This window comes from Tupaia chinensis, unplaced genomic scaffold (genome assembly GCF_000334495.1).
Source record: "Tupaia chinensis unplaced genomic scaffold, TupChi_1.0 Scaffold000093_1, whole genome shotgun sequence".
Taxonomy (NCBI): Eukaryota; Metazoa; Chordata; class Mammalia; order Scandentia; family Tupaiidae; genus Tupaia; species Tupaia belangeri.
The window spans coordinates 11,295,227-11,312,620 of NW_006159555.1; the positions used below are offsets into that span (position 1 = coordinate 11,295,227).

Genomic DNA, 17,394 nt, shown 5'->3' on the forward strand with positions numbered 1-17,394 from the left:
GGGGAAGAAAACTTTCTACTTAGCAAACAAAGTGTGAGCACAAAGTTTAGACACCGGGAGTGCCGGTGTTTCGACAAGAACTTAAAATTATAAAATGCAGGAAAACTAGTACTGGAGATGAACGTCACACTACAGGGAAATGCTGTTCTAGAATAAGGAGCTCACCCCCTACCAGGAAGGACTGTTAAGACCTGGATGGAATATACATAAGTGCTATCACTTTCAGTATTTACATATTTAATGATATTTAATTTTAATAAAGTTTTAAAAATACTGTGAGGGACATGTAACATGAGAGGAGACACTATGGAAATACTTAGGGTTAGTGGGAAACTATTTTTAAAATAGCCAGCTGTCACTTTATATAATTCAAAACCTACAGTCTGGTTAGTTACAATTTTGTTTAAAAATAAAATGACTAGAAAAGTTTTGTTTATGTTTAGCCTAATACCTAATTCTAATATAAATAGAGAATCGTCATTACCTTTTTATGCAATAAACAACATACATTAGAACATTAAAAAAAAAAGACAAAGACATTACAATCCACATCATCATCAAAGAGCTTTTCATTTTTTTCTTTAGATTACTATTTATTCTCATTTTTTTAAACATTAAATTACTATACATCATTTGGCTTGTAAAAAGAATTTACCTAACATGAAATACTTCTCAGACCAGTCCAATTGAGAACACTATACAGGTTACCATCAGCAGGTAATAAACCATTGCTGTGTCCCACAAATGTCATGCCTATCTATTTGTTCTTGTGCTATCCTTCTCTATACTCTTCCCTTCTCATCCCCCCGTAAAAATAATTCTTCGATGTCTAGCACACAGAAAATAATCAGAAAACCAATGATTATTATTGTTATTAAATGGAAAGAAAGATGTCAGAACATAAGAGGGAAAAATGCTCCTATCCAAAAGAGAATCCAGAACTTGAGTGGAGATGTTCGAATAGATATCTCATACATGAGAGGACTTCAAAAAGTTCATAGAAAAATGTAACTAAGATACAAATGTCTTTATGCAAAAAATTTTGAACTCATGCAGTTTTTTCATAACAGGTATCTTCCATGAGTTTTGGGAAGACCCTTTGTATTGATTTCTCTTTTGAGGACTTCTCTTCTGGTCCTTCTCTTCTGATTTTCTCATCGCCAGAAAGACAGAGAGAGGGACCAACAGTTAGCATAATGTCTATGTCGCTGGACTCCCATGTAGTCGACCGCGATTCAAGTCCCAGACCTGGTGGCTTAAACTCACGCTGGGCGCGTGTGCGTGCATGCCCAAGATCCCGAGAGGAGAATGGAGGAGAAGGGATTGCGGCGTGACCATCCCCCCTGGGGGGTGATTTCTCACTTTCTGTCTCTAATGTCTCTCTGTCAGGGCTGGAGAGCCCTGTAGCAAAAATCTCTCCAAAAAAAAAAAAAAACAGAAAGTCACACAGCCAGTAGATGCTAGAGCATAATTTGAACCCAGATATCTTTTGCTCTAAGGGTTTGCATTTTTTTTAAAAATATTTTTGCTATAGGGCACATGTGCTCATCAGAAAGAGAGAGAGAGAGAGAGAGAGAAAGAGATCACCCCAGGGGGGATGTCCATGCCACAATTCTCAGGATTTTGGGTGGACACACATACATATGTGCCCAGTGTTTTCTTTCTTTCTTTTTAAAAAATTAATTAATTATTTTACATTTCCTCCACAAACATTTACTTTACATATCAAAACATTTTTTGCTTATACTTCATAGTTCTTGACAGCTATAAACAACTTTCAAAATTTCAAAACACTGAGTTTTAAAGGTAACTTTAAAAATATTTGTTACAATTTTGTTTGTGACATTATAACAACAGAGACAGTATGGTTTAAAATATTTTCGAGAAAATATTTGCATGTCAGCTACTCAAATTGTTGAAAAGCAAACACCTAGCACACATTTCACACATGAACCTTCCCAACTCAGCTCTGCCTACCAAGTACTCTGTGGTTTACCATCTGCTAGCAAAGATCGGTCTCTTTTACTTCCTTCAAAGTCTTCCTTAAGGTACTCCTCTGGTTGTGGCTGCTCTTTTGCAATCTCTACTGATTACAATGCTGGGCTAAAATAGTCCAGGTTATTTATTTATTTATTTTTTGGAGAGATTTTCACTGTAGGGCGCGTGCGCTCGCCAGACAGAGAGAGACATAGAGACAGAAAGCGAGAAATCACCCCCCAGGAGGGATGTTCACGCCGCAATCCCTTCTCCTCCATTCTCCTCTCGGGATCTTGGGCACGCACGCACACGCGCCCAGCGTGAGTTTTAAGCCACCGGGTCCGGGACACGAACCGCGGTCGACTACATGGGAGTCCAGCGACATAGCCATTACGCTACCTGCTTGTTCCCTAGTCCAGGTTATTTTATAGTATGAATTCTTTCTTACAGAGTCTCTAATCCTCTCTGCCAGGCAGAACTGTTTATGATGACAGGCCATCTTTCCAAAAGCTTCTGTTGGCTTTCTTGAGCTCTACCTTAGTTCCACAGTTTCCTGGTCATATCTTCAGCTATGACATTCCAGTCAAAGCCCTGGCAATAGCGAGTATTTCCCATTTCTGATTCAAGGCAACAGGCATTATTGAACTTATGCAAATAATCCTTCTGCCACAAAATAAGAAAACTCACAAATATTTTCCAATTCCAGAGGGGTCAGGGACGGAGAAAAGTTCATGTTCCAATTTAACAAACAAACATTTTAACAAATTGCCGAACCTATCAATAGCTCAAAAGAAAGCAAAATCCTTAAATCTGGAAAACAGAGCATAGCAAAAGAATCAGTAATGGTTTAGTCAAAAGTCATAAAATTTTATTTCACTAGTTCAATGTCATGTAATTAATCTCTCTTCTGTTAAATTTGCAGTGTTACTATGGCCCAATCTTTCAGTTTTAATCCTGGAAGTTACCATTCAATGTTATTATTGATATTTCTGGACTTGTCCCTCCCATTAAATTGGTCACTTTCTTCATTGCTTTTTGTTCTATTATTTCTGTATGAGTGTCTTTAGTTTTCCTGGTAAAGCACTCCCTCCCTTCGGAATGTCTAGAAGAGCTGGTCTGGTATTGGTAAATCCTTTCAGGTTTTGTTTAATTGAGAATGTTTTTATCTTTTCTTTCCATATGAAGGATTGTCTTGCCGAGTATAGATGTTTGAAATTTTCTTTCATTTAACACTTTGAATATATTTTCCCATTCTTTCCTTGCTCATGTTGTTTCCAATGAGAGGTTTGATGTTAGCCTGGTGGCATAACCTTTGTAAGCAACTTGATGTTTCTCTCTCATCAATTTTAATATTTTGTCTTTGTCTGTGGATTTGGCTATGATGTGCCTTGGAGAAGATCTTCTTGGTTTGATTCTATTAAGCGTCCTTTGTCTTTCTTGGGTCTGGATATTTGAATGTCTCTATAGGTTTTGAAAGTTTTCTTCCAGGATTTCATGGAATAGATGATCAATAAATATCCTTATTAATTTCTTCACTTTCTGGGATACCGATGATCAGAATGTTTGAGTATCTAGTATTTCTTTTTTTTTTTAATATCTAGTATTTCTTGTATATTTGCTCATTTTCTTGGTCCCTGAACATGGCAGGACACACCTCAGATTTAAATAGCTTCTGTCTGAGTTTTGTGGGTATGGAAGATGGAGTTTGGAGCAGAGATTCACTCACCTCGGTCCCTCCCCAGCATGATTTTCAAGCATCTGGGTCGAGGGTTCAAACAGCAGTCAGCCATGTGGGAGTCCAGCATCCAGCACCTTAATCCATGCCACCTGGTGGACCAAGGTTTACATTCTTTACCATTGCTCCATGTTGCCTGGCTGTCAACTGTCCATTGATCTCAGTAAATGGTACACAGCACAGAGGAGAGAGACCATTTATCAAACCAAGTCCTGAAGGGGGAATAGGAGGGACTAGTGTTTCAGGAACATTAGTAAGAGAGAGACCTGTGGGGGCCAGCAGGTGGCATGGTAGTTAAAGTGCTGGACTCCCACAAGGCCGACTGCAGTTCGAGTCCCAAACCTGGTGGCTTGCTTTCTCACTCCCCCTGCCCCACTATGATTTAACTGGAAAATATAATAATAAGAAGAAGAATAAAGAAACTTAAATAAAAATAATTCTTAAAAAGGATAGAAAAAACATTAAAGAAAAAGAGATAGACTTGTGGAGGGGAGGCAGCCCAGAAGGATCTGTAAGTAGACCAATGGGTCTCAAACATTAGCATATATCAGAGTCACCTAGAGGGTGCGTTAAAATACAGCTTGAGGGCCAGCCCCATAGCCTGGTGGTTAAAGGAGCTGGATACTACATGGCTAACTATCGTTGGAGTTCCAGACTCAATAACTTGAGAAACATGCCAGGTACATGCACATGTGTGCCCAAAATCTTGAAAGGAGAGAGAGATGAAGGAGAAGGGATTGTGATGTGACCCTCCCCCACAGGGGATACTTTCTCCTCTGTCTGTCTGTGTCACTCTTTGGTGAGTGCATGCACCCTCTAGCAAACAAAACAAAACAAAACAAAACAAAACCAAGCCTGTGGGGTCCCATTCTCAGAGTCTCTGATTCAGTAGGTCTAGAGTAGGATTTGGGAGTTTGCCTTCCTAACAAGCTCCCAGGTGATGCTGATGCTGCTGGCCCTCAGACTATCCTTTGAGTAGAAGTGCAAAGATTAGAGAGATGGAAATGTTGGAGTGCACCTTTTATGTACCCCTCCAAAGGTCCCAGAAAGATACTTTCCTTTTTAGAGCAATAAGAAAACAGTGGGACCAGCAGATGGTGTAGCAGTTATGTTACCAGATGCCCACATGTCTGACCACAGTTTGAGTCCTGGACTTGGTAGCTTGCACGTGTGTGTGCCCAAGATCCTAGAAGGAGAATGGAGGAAAAGGGATTGTGGTGTGGCCATCCCCCCAATGAAAAGAAAAAGAGAAAGAAGGTATTAGTGAGGGGAATATAGCTTCCTTGAAAAGCATTGTATGACTTCTATAGTAGGTTAGAAATGAATATGAGAGATGCTGTCTTGGACTGAACAAACTTATTTTAATGGGAATAATGGAATCCTTAAGTGGTAGAGGCCAAGTGGCTGTACCTAACCATGAACGATAATATGAAAGGACTGTATAAACTGCAGGGATGAGTGGTATTCAGCATGTTTTGCCTTCAGGGATATGTGGCGTTATCTGATTGATCATGTCTCTAGTAATGAAGTAGATGGACAGCTTACTGATGTGCTACTTGATCTTCATACATGGAAAAATTCTAGTGGTAGACAGCAGCTCAATTCAAGTTTTACTGGGCATTTATAGTCTTTTTTTTTTTTTTTTTTTTTTTTTTTAAGGTTTTTTGCCAAACAGCACATATGCTCACCGGAGACAGAGAGATAGTGAGAGGGAAAGTGAGAAATCACTCTACAGAGGGGAGGATGGCCATGTGGTAATCCCTTCTCCTTCATTCTCCTCCTGGGATTTGGGAATGGTGTACATGAACCCTGTGTGGTTTTCAAGCCACCAGGTCTAGGACTTGAACTACAGTCGGCCATGTGGGAATCCAGTGCCTTAACCATCACACCACCTGCTGGCCCCAATCTATAGGCTTTTTACCCAGTTTCTCAACTTAAGTCAGTTCCCCAAATCTTAAGCTTCTTCATGGATGGTCTCTTTCACAGATGGATTTTGTAAATCTCCTAGTCAGTGTTTATTAAAGGGGGGTGAAATTTCTTGGTTGTCTGGGTTGGAGGTGAGCTGAAAAATAGTGTTCTGGGGCATGTTGCACCTTCACTAGGAAAAAAGAGGCACAGTTTGGATTTTAGAAGTAACACACAATATTTAGATGTACTACTGCAAAATATTTAGTGGATATTGCACAAAGCTGACGTTTTTGAATGAGATCCAGAATAAGAAAGGCCTCTGTAGTAGGTTCAGGCTCCATAAAAGTTGCCCTGATGCTTGGACTAATGACCCATAAATACAATGAACTTAAAAGTTGTCTGTGGAAGATAAGGGTGGTATACGATCCCCAACAGGAGGATTACAGTAAAGACTGTCAGGGTATTGGAATAATTACATGCCTCTTCTGCTATTACTTTCTGTTGAAAAGTTGCTCCCAATTTGCCACTGGACCTTGATCTAACACTCATACTATAGTTCATCCGGGATGAACCTTAGGTTCATGTTCTCTATAACAAATTATATAGTTGGATGTGCACAGCCGCATTCATTACTATTATTTATTATTATTTATGAGAGAGTGCATGCACATGCCTGGGGTGTGTATGTGTGTGTGTGTGTAAGAGAGAGAGAGAGAGAGAAAGAGAAGCACCTTCAATGGGGTCTTGTCATGCTGTGACCCTTTTCCCAGCCCTTCAGTTCAACAGGATTTTGGACATCCATGTGTGTGCCTGGCATAGTCTCAAAGCCAGCCCCAGGATCCCAACTTGCAGTCAGCCACATGACTTCCAGATTTGCAAGACACTTGTGTTACCACTGTGCCACACTGCTAGGCCTACATTCATTATCAAACAGACATTGTATATAAGAGACCAGATCTTAGCAGCTTCAGAAGGCATGGATAAAAGCATAGGCAGGTGGCTCAGACTCCTACTTGTGTTATTTTTTGCTTCCTCCTCTGATCACACTTATGGCTTCATAGGGAAGTTTTCTCAGTTAAAAGAGGAAGGGGAGGAATACATAGTCTTGACTTTGGATCTCGAAGGTTTGTTGGCATCAGCTGGAAGTAGACAGAGCCCTGGAAGACTACCTGGCCTTTACCACCCTTCATCTGAAACAGTAGTGAAAGGATGTTCTCTTAGTGGACATTCTAGAATTTGAGGCAATATATTTAGTGCACATTTTCCCTAGAAGAAGAGATGACCTGAGATTTAGAGCTATACCAATGTATAGAGGCTGTTCACAAAAACAAAAACCTAGCCCTTCACTTCCTTTTTTTAATTTTTTAGGCGTTTTTGCCTTAGGGCATGTGTGCTCACTGGAGAGAGACAGAGACAGAGACAGTGACAGAAAAGTGAGAAGTCATCCCCCCCCTCCAGGGGGGCTGGCCCTGTCCCGATCCCTTCTCCTCCATTCTTCTCCTCAAATCTCGGGCACACACGCACACGTGCCTGGTGCCATTTCCAAGTCACTAGGTCTGGGACTTGAGGAGTCTAGTGATACAACTGCTACATCATCTGCTGGTCCCAACCTAGCTCTCATTTCGGTAAACGGTCCCTTCACTAAATTCTTTTCTATGAAACCTTTCTAAGCATTCCATTTGTTTCCTGCCAAGATCCCAAATGACACACTAATACAATGCAATCTGGCTTAGAGGTTTCCATTTAATTTTAATCTGTCTGGGTACCTGTTAGGACGGATCCTGAGAATCAGTAGGAAATAGCACAATAATGAAATAATAATAAACAAGGCATTTTTATGACATTTATTCCATAAATATTTATTGTGGGCCTTCCTCGTGTGCCAGAGACTGTTTTTGGCACTGGGATATAGCAATAAACAAAACAGATACACTTTCCTGTTCATGCTGAGTTTCTATTCTATCAAAGGAGACAGACAATAGGCAAACAATAAAATTTATCGTACATCAGATGGCAATAAGTGGTAAAAAGAAATTATGAAGGCAAAAGGGATAGAGAGTATTGTGGAGGGTGTTATTTTAAATATGGTAGCCAGGGAATCCCTTACTTAAAAGATCTGAGTGGTGAGCTTATTTGAACAAGGTGAGGGAGAGTGCCGTACAGAGATCTGAGGAAGATGTTTTAGGTGGAGAAAAATAGCAAGAACAAAGGTCTTGACACAAGAGTGTGTCTGTGGAATATCGAGAAGGCCAAAAAAGGTGGGTCAGCAGGTGGCATGGTGGTTAAAGTGCTGGACTCCCACATGGTTGACTGAGGTTCAAGTCTTGGACCTGGTGGCTTGAAAATCATGCTGGGCACGTGTGTGTGGGTGTCCAAAACCCCAACAGAAGAATGGAGAGGGAACTGTGGTATGACCATCCCCCTGGCGGGGGTGCTCATTTTCCCTCTCTCTGTCTCTTTCTGGCATATGCCCTGTGGCAAAAAAAAGAAAGAGTGGTAGCAATGTCGTCAGATAGTAACGGCAGATAATGCAGGGTTTGTAGGCACTGCAGCCTTTCTATTTTACTGAGTGAGATGGGGAGACACTGAATGGTTTTGAACAGAGGTGTGACATGATCTGACTTATCTTTTATAAGGTTCCTTCTAGGGATGGCCCTGTTGTCTAGATCTCACATGGCTGGCAGCAACTGAAATCCTGACCTACCAGCTTGTAAAACATGTCAGACATATGTGTGCATGCCTCCATTCCTGATGGTGTAAATGGAGAAGAGATTGTGGTATGACCAGACCCCATGGGGAGGGGAGTGCACTCTATCTCTTTGTCTCTCTCTGGAAATCACACGTTCCTTCTGGCAATTAAAAATTAAAAAAAGGCTCCCTCTACTTGTTGAGTGGGGAATAGACCAAAATGGTATAAGAATGGAAGGAAGCAGGGAGACCAGGTTGGAGTCTGAAGACTCCAGGGAGGACAGGATGCTGCTTGGAGTTGGTGAGGAGTGGTCAGATTCTGGAAATAGGGTAGAGTCTGTGGACTTATCAGGATGTGATATGAGAAAAAAGAAGAGGCAGGAATACTGCAAGGTTTTTATCTTGAACAACTCAGTGGGTGGAATTACATTTACCAAGATGTGGATGGCAGAGGAGTGGATTTGGGATTTGACTGAAATTGAAGCTGCATGTTGGAAATATAAACGAAAATGTTAAGTAGGTGGCTGGTTTAGATCTACAGTTCCGGGGAGAGATTCTAGTATAATTACAGAAAGAATTTGGGAGCTTATGGATGGTATTCAAAGCAGCAAATAATGAGATTACCAAGACTAAATATAAATAAAAGAGGTCCAAGTCCTTCCTAACATTAACCCAAGGAGAGGAGGAGGAATCAGGGAAGGAGGGGGCACTCAGGGTTATGAAGGTACCTGCCATCCATCACGGCAGAAAGGAAACAGAGGGACACAGGCCTGATGGGTGGAGCGTTTAAGACACCAAACTCCCCGTCATTGCTTTAGACAATCCAACGGCGATGTGGGTGAGTTGGGTGGTGGGGAGGGCCTCAAGGTCAAGAAGGTGGGTTTGGGACCAGCAGTTAGCGTAATGGCTATGTTGCTGGACTCCCACGGAGTCGACCGCGGTTTGAGTCCCGGACCCGGTGGCTTAAACTCACGCCCGGGCGCGTGTGCGTGCATGCGTGCCCAAGATCCCGAGAGGAGAATGGAGGAGAAGGGATTGCGGCGTGGTCATCCTCCTGTGGGGTGACTTCTCGCTTTCTGTCTCTTTGTCTCTCTCTGTCTTTCTGGCAAGCGCACGCGCCCTATAGCGAAAACCTCTCCAAAAAAAAAGAAGGTGGGTTTGAAAGCATTCCTGACCACACCAGAGCCCTCAGTGCTACATGCCCTACCTAGTTCACATTCTTCCCAGTCTTGTTACCTTTGTGGGACTCCTGGTAGTGTGCCCTGGAGAAATGAAGTCCCAGCTGAGGGCAGCCCTGCCCGGCTCAGTCCAGCCTAGCACCACCCTTCTCTGGGAGCTGCCCAGCATTTCTGCTCACTGGTCTGACCAAATCCCTGCCTAGGGCTAGGAAATCTCAATGGAGGGCAGATTTACAAGTCAAAGAAGGCCCTGTGGGTAAGGGAGGGTGTAGGGACCTGAATGACTGTAGGAAGAGGACCCAGATTAGATACGCTTATTGTTGGTTGAATGGATGAATGTGAATAGCCCTAGCTGTGACTGTGGGCCTGTGCGCCACTGGGATGCGTGTGTTATGGGGATACCGGCGGGTGTGAGAGTGGTGGGGTGTGTATGTGGTTGGCTCCGCTCCTAGGCCTGCAGGGGGCGCCCCGAGACTGGGCAGGGAGGCCCCGGAGGCTTGCGCGGGTCCAGCGGAGGCGTGGGCGTGCAGCTCCAACCACGCGGGCTTCTGCCCGACGCTGGTAAGGGCGTTGGCCCTGAAGTCCCCGCGTCTAGGAGTGAGGGCTGGCGTGTGGGTGCTGCCTGCGTGCTGCCTGCACCTCTGCACACCTGGGCCAAGGTGGGCTCCCGACGCCCCAGTCAGCCGTTACCCCGGCCTGGGACACCCGTCCTCCTGCCACCTTTGCGGGCAGCCGAGGCGGGTGGGCGGCGAAGGGCTGTGCCAGGCGAGGCGGCGAGGATGAGCCACTGCGTCGCCCAACCCCACTCCGCAAATCAGGTTCACCCCGAGTCCCAGGCGCCGAACGCTGAAGGCGCGGAATAATTCATGTTTGGCTTAAAGGCTGCAGGAAGTTCACATCGCCTCAGGCCCTTCCTCCGCCGCGTAAATAACCTGTGCCTGAGCGAGTCCTTCGGCCCCTTGGTTTCGGTGCCAACTCGGAAAAGGCTTCCTTATCCCGGAGATCTGAGAGCCTGGCTGTGTGCTGGGCGCGCCGCTCGGCGCCAGGCGACTGCGGCTTTCCCCTGGCACGGGCGGAAAAGGAGTTGCCCTGCCCGAAGCCCACACGGGAAGCCGCCAGACCTCTGGACTAGCATGAGACGCATTGGAGGACAAATAATAAAAACAACTTTTAAAAACGGACTCCAGAAAGATGAAGGACATGTGGACTGATAATTGAGCCCACAGCCGCCCCCTCGTGGCGCCGTGGGGCAGCGAGGACCCGGGGCAGTGGCGTATCCCGCGCGCGGCGGTCTCCCAGGAAGAGGCGCCGCGTGCTCAGCTCTCCGCGGCGTGCGCTTATGTTGTTAAGGCCGGACTGAAATGTGCTATTATCACAATTTGCGGCTCTAGTGCAGAATTCTTCAAGGGCAGGGTAACACAGTTTGTGCTAAGGCGTTTTAATTGGCCACTGAGAAACGGTGTTCTGAAGGAAACCGTTCTCAGGTTCTTGACAGAGCTAATGCTGGGGGGTGGGGGGGGAGCTGTGGACACCACCAGAATGACAAATACAGGCGGTAAGAAAAGAGCCTTGCTGGCTTTAGTATCCACACAAACGGTCCTTCATTGGTCAAGATCGTTGGCAAAGGACAGAGAGAGCCCTGATGATCTTAACAAAACTGTCACTTTGTACCAAAACACAAGGAGAGAGAACACCTGGATGTGGGAAAGAAAAAGAACTTACAAAAGAGGCCAGCTGAAACCGAAGACCTATTTCACAGGTATATGGCTAACACTAGGAAATGGATTAATTTTGGGCTTTCATAGATAACAAATTATAGACCCCATCCCTCTGACATTGATTGGGGCATATATAGCCAGGCAGGGAGATGCCAATACATCAGGTGTGTTTTGCCAGTAACCTCATACTATTAACAATTTTTAATTTTTGAAAAAAAAAAAAAGATCAAAAGAAAGAACCTGTCATTAGTGATCATGTTCCTCTAAAGGACTGGGTTGATGAGTTAAAGAATGAAATTGGGGGCAGCCAAAGTATGGCATGGGTGTCATGGGAGTGAGCATTCAAAACCTGGCTGCTGGGGCCAGCAAGTAGCTTGGTGATTAAGGTGCTGGGGGTTTGAGTCCCAGACCTGGCAGCTTGAACATCACGCCAGAAGTGTATGCATATGTGCCCAAAATCAAGAGAGGAAAATGGAGAAGAACCACCCGTTGGGGAGTGATTTATTACTTTTCCTCTCACTGTCTCTCCGTTTTTCTCCCACACACTCTGTGGCAAAATGAAAAATAATAATAAATAATAAAATAACCTGGTTGCTTACTTTGAAATCGGTTTTAGATTCATGTGACTGAGGTTGTTAAGGTTCTATTAGCTGTAATTTCAGGAGATTTTACTAGTCTGTCTAGCCTTCACATTTGTATCAAAGAGGCCCTTTTAGGAAGCTTGATGGAGGAGTGAACCCAGGAAACAGGAGGCTTCAGATTCTGAGGCAACTCTGACAACAAGAAGGAGCTGGCCTACAATTGCATTAGGGTTTGTGTGTGTTGTTATTCCATAGATGAGACAGTGGGGAAATCATTTAAAAACAAGATGTTTATCATTTTTTGGATGGTACTGAGAATGACTTACTGTTAGAAGATGGCGAAAACTCAGTTTAAAAGCAATAAAGTGTTTCATGCTTCAGTGTTAAAAAAAATCAAGGTTTCAGAGATTACATTAAGTTTTCCTATTTGGGGATAATTTTGTAAATTTTGGAGATAATTGATCGTTTTCCCCCTTTCTTTTTGTTTTAATTGCCATTGGGCACGTGTGCTTGCCAGGGAGAGGGGGAAAGGGAGAAAACATCCCCAAGGGGACATGGTCATGGTCCGTTTCTCCGTCTCATTAGAATTTGGGGATGCTCACAAACACACCAAGTGTGTTTCTTAAGCCACTGGGGCCAGGACTTGAACTGCAGTTGGTTGTATAGGATTTGGCTCTCTTAACCATTAAGCTAACTGTGGGTCTGGCCCACGATAATTGATCTTCAGGGAGTGTTTATTTGTACATTTCTATTTTTTAAAAATGTATTTATTTCTTCTGGCAGGGGTCAGGGGGAGATACAGAGAGAGACAGCACCCCCAATAGGATCTTTTTTTAAAAAAAGTGTCTTGGGCCAGTCTGCATATAGTGGTTAAGGTGGATGGATCCCACATAGCCAATTGGCAATTAGAGTCCCAGACCTGGTGACTTGAGAAACACCTTTGCATAGCCCTTTGCCAGATCATATTCCCCAAAAGTACCTGATGTTGAATTTTTCACCAGCGCTCTGTTGAAGGAGCTTAGAGTACGAATTAAGACCATTTTTGAAATGTGGTGTTTTTTACACATCAGAGTGTGTAGACTAAGAGCACACCAGCTGCCTAAAGATAGGTAAGGATGAGCCCCCATCTCCACCAGCCTCGAGAGGAGCTGATAAGCAAATATTCTTAACAATTTGATGCCCCGAAGGAAGGAAAAGATGGTGGGTGAGGCAACTACTCATAGCTTCTGACGTCCCTACCTGCCTAGCTGCTCCCCCCAGGATCTGTTCCCTTCATGTGCAGGTGCCCAGATCCCCTGGCAGGTAAAGGGAGGCTGACTAGCCCGGTGGGACCTGGTCTTTGAGGAATCCCTGCCATTGGAGTGTGGACTCAGCGCCTGGCTCCCTCTGATGGTTTCTCTTCTTCTTGCCTGAGTGCGAAGGGAGAATAGTAGGGTCTTGGCTTCTGGAAAGAAGATGTAGAGGTGACCCAGGCAGGGGGTCTTCTTGATGTGGAGACTGATTTACATCTGAATCCTGGGTTTCTGAAGACATGCCCTAGATTTATTCCTTAGTTTCAAGAGTTTAAAGGGGCCAAAGTAACCTGGATCCTAGTTAGGGGAAAAGATGAGAAAAAGGAAGGAGGGAAGGCTTTCCCAGTTAGAAGAAAGCTGAAGGAGTCAAGGGATCCAGATGGGAATTGAAAGAGAACACAACAGCCTTATTAAACAAAGAAGAGATGCTGAATCCAGCTTCACTAAACAGGGCAGAAGGGAGTCCTCTTGGGTTTTTAGGGGAAAGGGAAGTTCTAAGGGGCTCCCAGGGCTGAAGTGTGCCTAGGGTAGCTTTCAGTAGAACTTGTTTTTGCCTGTATTACAGATGGACCCAGGTAACAACCTCCCTTCACGGAATCTTTCCAGAGAGGTATTGGATGTTCTTCTGTAGGCCTCAACAATGGGGGAGTAGTCCCTGGTGAATCTGTGAAAAGATCTGGAAGTCATTCCTGGAGTAAGACAGTGCTAGACAGAATCAGGGAAGAGATTTCTTCAGGGTCTCAGAGGCCTGCATGGTGGTTGAGGTGCTGCTCTGAGTCCACTCTCCAATAGCGGGGATTCCTCAAAGACCAGGTCCCACCCTGCCAGTCAGCCTCCCTTTACCTGCCAGGGGATCTGGGCACCTGCACATGAAGGTAACTCTCGGGGTAGGTGGGGACATGGAGTTCACCAGCCAAAACGCTTGGCTGAGACCTCAGAGTATGTGACCCCCCACTATTGTGACGTTGGCTTCCCCAAGGACACAAACACACAGGAACAAGTACTTGGATGGCAGTCTGGTACAGCTTTTTATTCAGTTAGGTATAAATCATATTTCTAAGGAAGAGGTGGGGTGCAATAGGAGGAGCAAGCTCAGATCCAGGATCCTGGGTGGTTCTCCTCAGAGGGAACAGTCCTGCTGCCTCCTCCCCGGGAGATTCTTCCTCCTCTACCTTTCTAGGCCTGGCCTGGTGTGAGCAGCTCAGTCATGTAGGGTAAGGCTGGGAATGCAGATAGGATGTTCAAAGCAGGAGAAGGAGTGTGGCAAGGCCAGCATGGGGTGACTGCTCTGGGGAGCCCTAAGTCCTTCATTCCTTGGCCCCCCCTTCTTGCCTCTTGGTTGGGGCTCCAATCTCTGGTGAGGTTGGTGGGGGCCTCCTGGACTCCATGCAGGTTACTGGGCTATTGCGCTTTGGGGGTCTGCTTAGTCCTGGGAAGGCAGAAGAGGTGTGTAAGGGGCTGGTTGAGATTCCCCTTCGCTCCCCTCTCCATCCCCTTTCTCACCTCTTTCGGCCTTTGGAGCCTTTTCCCTTCTTGCCAGGCTTGGGGGTCCCTTTGTCCTTCTTACAACCCCGGGTTTGATCCTGTGGAGCTGATAACTTGTCCAGACGCTTCATCAACAGTTGCACCCAGGGCTGCTTGGGGTCTGCACATAGCTCTGGCTGAGAGCACTTGCGGGGTGAGAACCTGGGTTTGGAAGTTAATAAACCTTAGTCTTCCCTGTCATGCGCTCCCACTTGATTGCCAGCCTGTACTTACCCGCTTGTGCCTACTCACAGGATAGCTGGGATGGGGCAGCCTAAGCTTGGCTCCTGCTTCCGGTAGCTGAAGACAACCTGGGCAGGAATCTTCTTTTGGCTGTACTTGAGGCAACAGTCCTGAGCTCCTCCATCACTGCCTGTAGGGTAGGGTTTACAGGGAGCCAGGGGCTGCTTGTATGCTGCTTCCTTGACAGCCCCTTTCCCTCGTTCAAGGCTCCTCCCACCTTGGTACCTCGGATCCAGGGAATACAGAGGGCCAAGACCAGGATAAGGAGGCTTAAAGCCAGTGACTGAGCCATGGCTGTGGTAGAGGGTGAGGAGAAAGCCAGAGATGTAGGCAAGGTAGACAGCTGCAAGTTGGTGCCTTTGCGTGGGCTGGGACTGGCTTACTGCCTATTTATGCAGTCTGACACTTTCACTTCCTCCATCCTCCCTGACCCCCCCCCCCCTTTTCCTTCCTACTCCTGCCTCTGTTGGTGCCCAGCCACACTAAATCACACAGTCCCCAACCTCCCTGATTTTACCTTTTCACTATCAATTGAACTCATTAGATCCGTCCTACTGTTCCCAGCCACTACCTAGGTGTAGACCCAACTTCTTCTCTGGAACACTCCTCACTACACTTCAGGCTCCTTCCATTTCACTCGCTTCCCCCTCCTTCCAGCACATCTGATTATCAAATTGTAAACTTTTATTTTTTTATTTTTTTAGGCTTTTGCCATAGGGTGCATGAGTTTGCAGGAAAAAGAGAGACAGTGAGAGGGAAAGTGAGATATCACCCTGCAGGGAAGATGGCCATGCTACAATCTCTTCTCCTCTATTCTCCTCCTGGGATTTGGGGCATGAACACACAATTGCCCAGTGAGATTTTTATGCTGCCAAGTCTGGGACTCAAACTGCCATCAACCATGTGGGAGTCCAGAGCCTTAACCATCATACTACTTGCAGTTAAAAGTTCTTTATACTTTTATCAGATACATGGCTTGCAAACATTTCCTTTCATTCTGTGGGTTGTTTTGAATTCTTGATAATGTCCTTTGATGCACAAAATTTTAAAATTTTGATAAAGTTCAGTTTACCTGTTTTTCCCCTATTATCTGTATGTTTAGTATCGGATTTAAGAAAACACTGTCAAATCAAAGGCCTTGAAGGTTTTCCCTTGTTTTCTTCTTTTTTAGATCGTGGATCCATTTTGAATTAATTCCTGAACATATCATAAGGTAAGGGTCCAACTTTTTTTTTTTTTAATATAGATATTCAGTTTTCTCAGCAGCAGTTGTTGAAAACACTCTCTTTTCCTCATTAAATTATCTTGTCAGAGGGCTGCCAAATGGCATAGTGGTTAGAGGTGCTGGACTCCCACATGGCTGACAGAGGTTTGGGTCCCAGACCTGGTAGCTTGCTTTCTCACTTTCTCTCTCTTGCTCTCTCTCTGGTCAAAGTAAAACAAGTAAATTAAATAAAAGTTAAATAATTCTTTTAAAAATTTATCTTGGTAGCTCCTTAGGTCAATGCCACACTATTTTGATTACTGAAATTTGAGGGGTACTTTCTCTTTCTCTCTCTTTCTCTCTGGCAAGTTCACATACCCTCTAGTAATAAAAATTGAATGCCATTGGGGTTTTGATAGAGACTGTATTGAATCCATGTGTCACTTTGGATAGTATTGCCATCTTAATAATAAGTCTTCCAATCTATGACATAGATGCCTCTATTTATTAGGTTTTTAACGTCTTTTTCTTTTCTTTCTTTCTTTCTTTCTTTCTTTCTTTCTTTCTTTTTTTTTTTTTTTTTGGGAGGTTTTTTCTTTTGGGTGCATTCGCTCAGGTTTTTGCTATAGGGTGCATGCGCTCACTAGAAAGACAGAGACAGAGAGACAGAAAGTGAGAAATCACCCCCTAGGGGGATGGCCACATCTCAATCCCTTCTCCTCCATTCTCCTCTCGGGATCTTGGGCATGCACGACAGGCGCCCAACGTGAGTTTAAGCCACCGGGTCCGGGACTTGAACTGTGGTCAACTACATGGGGTCGACTACATGAGAGTCCAGCAACTTAGTCATTACGCTAACTGCTGGTCCCAGGTTTTTAACTTCTTTAATCAATATTTTATAGTTTTCATTGTATAAATCTTACACCTCCTCAGTTGAATTTATTCCTAAGCATTCTTTTTGGTGCTATCGTAAATGAAATTTCTTTCTTAATTTTCTTTTAGGATTTATCATTGCTAATGTTTAGGCATCCAGTTTTTTTGGTGTGTGTGTTAATTTCTATCCTGAAACTTCACGGAACTAATTTATTAGTGCTGAAAGATTTGTTTTAGTTTATTTAGGGTTTTCTGTATAAAAGATCATGTCATCTGTCAACAGAGATACATTTACCTCTTTCCCATTTGGATGCTTTTTATTCCTTGCCACATTGCTCTGGTTAGAACTTCCAGTTCTATGTTGAAAAGAAGTAGTGCGAGTGGGCATCCTTACATTCCTCTTGATCTTAAGAGAAAAGCTTTCACCTTTTCTCCATTGAATATGATGTTGTCTGGGATCTTTCTCTTTTCCT

The 17,394-nt window shown here is 44.4% G+C and overlaps 1 protein-coding gene across 1 annotated transcript; it reads right to left on the bottom strand.

The window, feature by feature from the left end:
- Positions 1 to 14,081: 14,081 nt before the first annotated feature.
- CCL21 (C-C motif chemokine ligand 21) lies at positions 14,082 to 15,218 on the bottom strand. The gene is made up of 4 exons (XM_006143150.2): positions 15,070 to 15,218; positions 14,854 to 14,974; positions 14,581 to 14,763; positions 14,082 to 14,506 (listed from the first exon to the last, which is right to left on the bottom strand). Exons 1-4 carry the CDS (start codon positions 15,134 to 15,136, stop codon positions 14,479 to 14,481), a joined length of 399 nt encoding a protein of 132 aa, XP_006143212.1. The 5' UTR covers positions 15,137 to 15,218; the 3' UTR covers positions 14,082 to 14,478.
- Positions 15,219 to 17,394: the final 2,176 nt, after the last annotated feature.